General features: G+C 40.2%; 1 protein-coding gene across 1 annotated transcript; it reads right to left on the reverse strand.

The window, feature by feature from the left end:
- Nucleotides 1–3,176: 3,176 nt before the first annotated feature.
- LOC146566290 (complement C1q-like protein 2) lies at nucleotides 3,177–7,134 on the reverse strand. Its single transcript, XM_085288001.1, has 5 exons — nucleotides 6,948–7,134; nucleotides 6,635–6,688; nucleotides 5,669–5,722; nucleotides 4,250–4,384; nucleotides 3,177–4,146 (listed from the first exon to the last, which is right to left on the reverse strand). The coding sequence occupies exons 1-5, from the start codon at nucleotides 7,132–7,134 to the stop codon at nucleotides 3,866–3,868; spliced, it is 711 nt and encodes a 236-aa protein (XP_085144127.1). The 3' UTR covers nucleotides 3,177–3,865.
- Nucleotides 7,135–7,870: the final 736 nt, after the last annotated feature.

Genomic DNA, 7,870 nt, shown 5'->3' on the forward strand with positions numbered 1-7,870 from the left:
CTATGGTCTGGAGGTGTTTACGCCTGGGGCGGTTGATGAGGAAGTCCAACTGTACTTGAATGGCTTATCCTCTGCATTAAGGCTGGTGTATCTTTGCAATAACTGTCATGGTTGTGTTGTATGGCAAGCAGGATGAGGACCCGTATGTAGGCCTGAAGAATAAACTCAAAACGGCAGCTTTATTGCTGGAAAAACTCACGACAAATACAAACCTAAAGGAGAAACTGGAAACAAGAAACTCAAACTAGAAAACAAACCATGAACTGAGAACTAGGAAGTGAGCAGAAACACAGAGGAGAAAAACACAGCATTGTGACGGTATGATGGGGAACAGGTGGAAACACAGCTGGGACTAATCTGACATAATGAGACAGGGGAAAGCAAAGCTCAAAACACTGGACACAGGACACGAGACTCTCAAAGTAAAACAGAAAACACAAGCGACACTCACAAGGGTCGGCTGTCGCAGGGAAATGAACTGGAATACAGGGGGGTCATCAACCCAAGGACAGTCAGGGAAAATAGATGAAGATCTTTTTAGACAGGACAGCTACAGCTGCCCGTAGTGGACCTTATCACAGCCACAGAAACTGCCATAAGAATTAATAAATTAACACAACCTGAAGCAGAGCAAATCAGGATGAAGTTTTCAGCCACTCCCTCCAGTGCAACAACAAGTAACCCGATCAAACAGCTCCTTTCAGCTAAGCCGGTGTTTTCCTGGTTCATCTCTGTTGTGTTTTAAAGATATCACCATTATCTAACAATCATGCCAACTGATAAGCTTGACACAATACAAGAAACATGAGGATGTGGAATAGAAGACGGGTAAAAGGGGAAAGTAGAGCTCTCTTTCTTTCCCAGCAGAACTTGGTTAGCTTTGGTCTTTGTAATGTTTTTATACAGAGATATCAGTTGGATATGTACTATACATATGTGCATGAAAACCACATTGTTCTGAGAAAATGGTTGTGAGTCAAGTAATAATTAATCTGTCACTCAGGGGCTATAAATCTACCCTGTGATCTTTTTCAGTTATGATTAGGAATACAACTTCTGCTTATTAAGTGGTAATAAGCATACGGTAGCGTTCATACAATTAATTTCATTTCACCAAAACACAAAAATATGTTTTTTAACTAAACTGATAATAGAGTTTTAATTTCTGTGGGATCTGTAGATAATTCCCCTTGATCGTTCCTAATTATATTAATGGCTCTGTCAGATTCAAGTTTCTTTATCTGCCAAGCTAGTAGTCTACCCGGCTTTTCACCCTGATCATAAAACGTCGGTTTCAATCTTATTAAACCATCTTCAGCTTTAAGCTTAGACAGTTCCTCGTATTTAGCTTTAAGGGTCAATAATTCCTGTTTGTTCTGTGTTGAATCATCTATGTTAATTTCTCTCTCTAATTCTCTAATTTTATTGTCTAATTCGTTCATTGTCTGTTTGAATTTGTTAAATTTAGAGCTGGTGAAACTTATCATTTGTCCTCTAATATATGCCTTTGTTAGGGTCCCTGGGTCGTTGACCCAGTGTTTTGTGTTTTTGGTTCTTTGATTTTGTTATTTCATTATATTCTAGCTTTGCTTTATGGGTTTTAGGATCATTCTTAGTTTAGGTTCTCTGGGTGGGGTTGGTTAGAGTTTTAGTGTTCTGGTTTTCTGTCTGTGTTCCATAGTTGCTGTCTTCCCTGTCTGCTGTATCCCCACATCCAGTCAGTGTCTGTGTCTGCCCTGGTCCCACGTCTCTGTTCCCTTTGTAGTGCCTGCATGTGAGTCTGTGTCTTTGTTCAGTCTGTGTTATGTGTTTCCTGTTTTACTTTGAAGGTCTCTGTCTTGTCTCAGTGTGTTCAATTTACGCTTCTTTGGTCTCGTCAGTTCTGATTTGTCCCAGCTGTGTTTCCCTCCTGTTACTCATTCCCTGATTGCTCCCTCTGTGTATTTAAGCCCTGTATTTCTTAGTGTCTGTGTCGCAATCTACCGTTTATTTTGCTGTGTGTTTTGCCCATCCACCGGTGTTAGTTTATTTTGAGTTTTTTCTAGTTATGTGATGTTTGCGTTCAGCATTAAAGCTGTTTTGGTTTAAGTTCTGTCTCCGGAGTCTGCATCTTGGGTCCTATTCCTGTCCTCACACAGCCGTCGCCTAACAGCCTTAAAAGCTTCCCACCTAATGGCTGCAGTTGTTTGAATTGTATTAATTGAGAAGGAGAGATCAATGTGTTCTCCTACAAATTTCATAAAGTCAGAATCATGTATCCATTTAGGGTGCAAGCGCCACTTGTTTGAGCGGCTATTCACTTGTTCTACCTCATAAAATAGTGAGGTTGGGGCATGATCTGACAACACACTGCTGTCATATATACACTTAGTTATATTGGGTAGCAAAGATGAGGAAATTAAAAAATAATCTATTCGGGAGTGGGATTTAAATACTGCTGAATAACATGAGAATTCCCTTTGATTGGGGTTTTGAATTCTCCATGGATCACAGAGGTTCAGATCTTTCAAATATTGTTGTATTTTCTTTCTTGTTTGAGAGTGTGAAGTGTCTATCCCTGATGAGCGGTCAAGCTTCGGGTCCAGAGTACAATTTAAGTCACCTGCCAATATTATCCTACCAGGAAGGGTAGCTATCAATAGAAATAAATTCTCAAAAAATGAAGGGTTATCATCATTAGGGCCATAAACATTAACTAAATTGAAATTCTCTTTCAAGGGAGTTCCTTGAACCACCAAAAATCTGCCAGCTTTATCATAAATAGTGTTATTTACTTGGAAAGGCACTGAATTATGAATTAACACCATAACCCCTCTCGCGTGCGAAGGGCAACAGGATGCTAGCACTTTGCCTGGCCATCTCCTACGTACTTTCACCACATCCTCTCTGAGTAAATGGGTCTCTTGGATAAACGCTATTGATGACTCAAGTTGTTTAAGCCTGGGGTTCTTCTCCCTATTATTATTATTATTATTAAAGTCACGATTTGTCATAGTCCCCCAATCCTCTCTGTGCTGGCCTACCATTTTCTCTCCCTCCTTTTTATGTGTGTGTGTTAGTTTTTGTTCAGGGACAGGACTCATTCTGCGTTTCCACCTGTGATAGTAACTCCCAGCATGTGTAGATTTGATTGCTGCTCTATGTATAAAACACATGAAAAGAAATCAACAATGCTAGTTCAAAGATGCTTTTATTTTGAAAGTAAAGAATTGAAAGAAATGAACCCGAGTAAGTTTACAGTCAGTTATCTGTGTCTGCATTTGGATTCGGATGGAAAATAAGGAAACATTCCTCCACAGCACTGACACACATTTTATATCAAACTAAATCAGCTGTTTACATTTTTATCATGATAGTCAGATTAAGTTTAACATCTGTTAAGAGTTTAAGAAAAACACCTGCATGATTATCAAAGAAGAGAAAAAAACTGTTGGATTTTGCTCAACTTAACAGGAAAGACTCCAGTTAAAAGCAAACATGTGGGCCAGCAGTCACCAAAATAACAGACTGACCAACACAGGACAGTGGAGCCAATAAAAAACGATGCAGTTTACCAACTTATAGAAAATAGTCAGGACCTAATGGAGGAGCAGCACTTTGTGAAGAGCCGACTCGAAGAAAGGACAAAGAGAAGAGAATCACTGAGCATGTAACTGGATTTATTTGAATCAAAGATAACAAGAAGAAGTAAATTATCTGAGTCAGTAGAAACAAATAAACACAAAACTAGAACCCAACCAGAAAGAGAGAGAGAGCAAGAAACTGATTCCAGCAGGTGATTTACTTCCTGTTTTACTTCTAAAAATGGCTAAGCTCCGCCCACACAGGACAGGCCAAACAGGAAGTGTTGGAGCTGTCACACCTCTCACATGGTGAAGATCAGATGACCACTGAAGGTGGTGTGATGATTTTGATTGTCATATATCCTTCTACCATCGAGGAGACGCACAAACACCTGATCTCCAACCTCTAGAAGCAGTGAGGCTCCATTAGAGCCACTCAGTTCTCCAGCTGCTGTTTGGTGTTCATATGCAATAACAACGAGCCCTTGATTCTTGTACAAATAAGCACCTACAGCAACACCACCATGTCCAAACATGTGCAACTCAAAGTGGTAGACTCCTCTCACTGGTGCAGTGAAAATACCTGTGGGACATTTGTTTTTGTTAAAAGGAAAATCAGCTGTTAGAACATCTGGAACATCAGCCTGACATCAACATAGCTGAGAAGTGACATTCAGTGTTATTACCTGTGGATGGGTTGTAGGCATTTCCAATGTTCGTGATAACATGTTTGAAGACCAGAGTGGTCTCTGTGTTAAAGGGTCCGACGTATGGTCCAGTGCCTGGAAGAAGCACAGCTGCTGAGAAAGCCACATGTGTGGCTGAGAGAGAGAGAGAAATGTCATTATTTAAACTTCCTGTTGTAGAGTTAGACTCTTCCCAAAAAAGTGACCATGACAAAAACTTTAATCTCCAATGAAAGAAATGTTTGACAGCTGGAAGCGTTTCACTGTCACAGAAGAAATCAAACTCTGTGACTTGAAAATGAAATTTGATCAAATCTAACTTTGAGGATCCTAAACTCGTCCTTTAGATCAGACAGGAAGTTATTTTGTAGCTTCTGCCAAGACAACAAACTGTGTTATTCAGTCTTTTAGTTGCATTTTGGTTTGTGCTTCAGAAAAACATAAGCTCAGTTTAATGTCATTCAGTTTTCAAAAAACAGGAAAAGGAAACTGTGCATGGCTTTAAACGCTTATCCAACAGGTGCTCATCAGCAGGGTGAACACAAGTTCAATACAAAACAGGAGTTCGTGGGGTCACCTGTTTCTGACAAGATCATATAAAAATAAAACATTAAAATAGACTAACGTGTATCAAGTCTGAGTCTTCATCAAGGTCTGACAAATATACAGTCAGTCAGGATTAAATCCCAGCCCTGAGTGGCTCTCACCCTACATCTGTGCCAATGTATTTTAAACCTTAGAGCAAACTCATTTTTCAGTGATGACAGATTTCTTTAGGAGAGAAAAAACATGATGTTTCTGCCATTTAATTCTTTGTCTAGTTCTTTTTGTCTTCAGCGTAGTATAAATGACCATGGAGAGGTTTTTATGAGTAGGAAAAGCCATAAACCTGATAATAACTAATACAGAACTCTCACTGAAACAGTGAAAAGTCCAAAAGTTTATGGCCTTGTTCATATTTTCCTAAGCTGACCAGGGGGTCAGATTGGAGTGTTCGGCAAGTCAATTCTGGCCCCTGGGCTTAAAGTTTAACACCCCAGCCGTAGCAGATGCTAAAAGTGAAAATTGCCAAAATACAGAGGTCCATACATATAAAAACTATATGAAGACTCAGAGGCAATATGTATTTCTTGGTAAATTTCTCCAGGAATTCAATTTCTTTTTTGATAATTTTATCCTAGAGTCCCTCAGAAATTCTTTTTTCATAATGTAATTCAGAAAAGTGGATCCAGTAATTGTACTTGATGTGTAAAAACACTGTGTGTACTAAAGTTATTTCTGTGAATGAAATAAAAATGTTCAAGCACAGTGACACCACTTTATGAATAGATTGATAGCACTGACATATGTTGATCCGCCAAAAGTAAAACATCTGTACAGCCAGTAAATGCACAGTCAGATAAGATTTCCACACAGTACCTTGTAGCTCCTGCTTCAGCGCGTCAATCTCAGTCTTCAGCTTTGCTGCACCATCTGAAAAAAGCAAAGAGATCAAACAATCTCACTGACAGCACACAGTGATTCACATGTTTTTATCTGTAAGTAAGAAAGTAACTGTGACTCTCATTCTGTTCATGCTACACCGAGCGGTGGTCTCCCCCACGTCCCCTCATCCTCCACCCCACACACTGCAGAGCCACAGGACCACACCTCCTACAGGTGCTGGGTGGAGAATGGTTGAAGAAGCAGACTTGTTTGACTGCATCACTGAACAAACTGATTCTCATTTGAAATCTGTGCAGTTTCACGCTGTCATGTTTATCCACAGTCTGTCAACTCTCCACTTTGTGTTTCCCTCTCTCTTTCACTGAGACATGAACCCTAGACTGTATGTAAACAATGGCGTTATCATGCCACTATAGCTCTGCTGGTTGAGCAGGTGACCAGTATTGATTATACTTACATAGCACCTTTCTACTCAGCTGACCACACAATGTGCTTGTATTCATACACATACTTTTGATCTTTGTCTAAGAGCTTTGCCTAACACACTCTGATAGAGGCATGTCGCCCAAAGAAGCTTCAGCATGTGGAGCCAGAGAGCGATCCACCAACCTTCCAGTTGGTAGATGAGCTGCTACCACCTGAGCCACAGCTGCCCCGTATGCTGAAAGACTGCAGTGCAGCTCATTTGCCCTCGCTCTCTCCCTGCTTTACCACAAATAAAGACAATGTTGGTGGTCAAGTTGCCTCTGTGATGAACCACAGATTTTCTAGCACAGTAGCGCCACCTGGTGGACAGATTTATAGGAGTAACATATGTTGATCCACCAAGTTTTAAGTCAAATATTTACACCCTTTATATTTTAGCATCAAAAACGTGTCAGCTGCAGATTTTTTTAACAGTTAGAAATGATCAGAGCCATGATGATTTCCACACAATACCTGTAGACTGCAGCTTCAGCTGGTCAATTTCACTCTTCAGCTTTGCGGTCTGTTCTGAAATAAGTGCAAAATAAAATTTATTTCCCTGGACCATCAATTTCTTTAAGGATTGGCCAATATTTCTATACTTACTTTTATATTTCATTTCTATACAAAATATTTATTTTCACAAGAAAACAAAACCATGAATGTTTGTCATTTCAGTCATTCTGAATATTTACGAGTGACATTGATATCTCTCTAACACAACACTGGATCATATGCCAATTTGTTTTTGCTGTTACTTCTCTCACTACCTGACATGATACTGTACCTTGAGTCTCTTTCTGTAGGACCGTGATCTGCTCTTTCTGCACAGCCACTGAGGCGGTCAGCTGTCTCAGCACAGCTTGGGTGTCCTGTGGACAGGGTTGTTGGTTTGAAGACTTATCTGCTTCAGCCAGATTTGCTGAAAGAGTGCAGACTGAAAGCAACAGCGAGAAAAACACAATGACCTCCATGGTGATATTGTGTCCTCTGCTACTCCGACTGAGCTTTTTATAGCATGTCAGACAAAGGTGTGTATATGGGGAGGTTACTTCCTCCAAACTTCCTCCCACAGACACAGCAAAATCTGAAACTTTCACTACAACACAAGTAAAGACTTTATCAATGAACCATGAATATCACATTTTCATCTTGTTACACTTTGTGAAGCTGGTCACGTTTTGTTTCTCTTTTCAGACTGTTGGAGATTGAGGAAATCTTGAGAGAATGAGGAAGAGGAATGCAAAAGAGATGAACGGATAAAACACCAGCTGAAAGGTGCTGTTTAATTACATTACTTGTGAGGTCAAACCCAGTCATATTTTGGTCTGTGGCCTTGTATTTTTGTAGCTTTGAAACTATGGTCTGGAGGTGTTTACGCCTGGGGCGGTTGATGAGGAAGTCCAACTGTACTTGAATGGCTTATCCTCTGCATTAAGGCTGGTGTATCTTTGCAATAACTGTCATGGTTGTGTTGTATGGCAAGCAGGATGAGGACCCGTATGTAGGCCTGAAGAATAAACTCAAAACGGCAGCTTTATTGCTGGAAAAACTCACGACAAATACAAACCTAAAGGAGAAACTGGAAACAAGAAACTCAAACTAGAAAACAAACCATGAACTGAGAACTAGGAAGTGAGCAGAAACACAGAGGAGAAAAACACAGCATTGTGACGGTATGATGGGGAACAGGTGGAAACACAGCTGGGA

Source organism: Mchenga conophoros, linkage group LG10 (genome assembly GCF_057382185.1).
Source record: "Mchenga conophoros isolate Kocher_MC1m ecotype Shallow Benthic linkage group LG10, M_conophoros_male_GT1.1, whole genome shotgun sequence".
In the NCBI taxonomy this organism is placed as follows: Eukaryota; Metazoa; Chordata; class Actinopteri; order Cichliformes; family Cichlidae; genus Mchenga; species Mchenga conophoros.

What these genes read in the sequence shown, in the direction of transcription:
- LOC146566290 (XM_085288001.1), bottom strand. Translation starts at nt 7,134, where the DNA reads ATGGAGGTCATTGTGTTTTTCTCGCTGTTGCTTTCAGTCTGCACTCTT. An exon ending in CCTACAGAAAGAGACTCAAG is followed by an intron (nt 6,689 to 6,947) that starts GTACAGTATCAT and finishes CACTTATTTCAG; the next exon opens with AACAGACCGCAAAGCTGAAG. An exon ending in GCTGAAGCTGCAGTCTACAG is followed by an intron (nt 5,723 to 6,634) that starts GTATTGTGTGGA and finishes TGCTTTTTTCAG; the next exon opens with ATGGTGCAGCAAAGCTGAAG.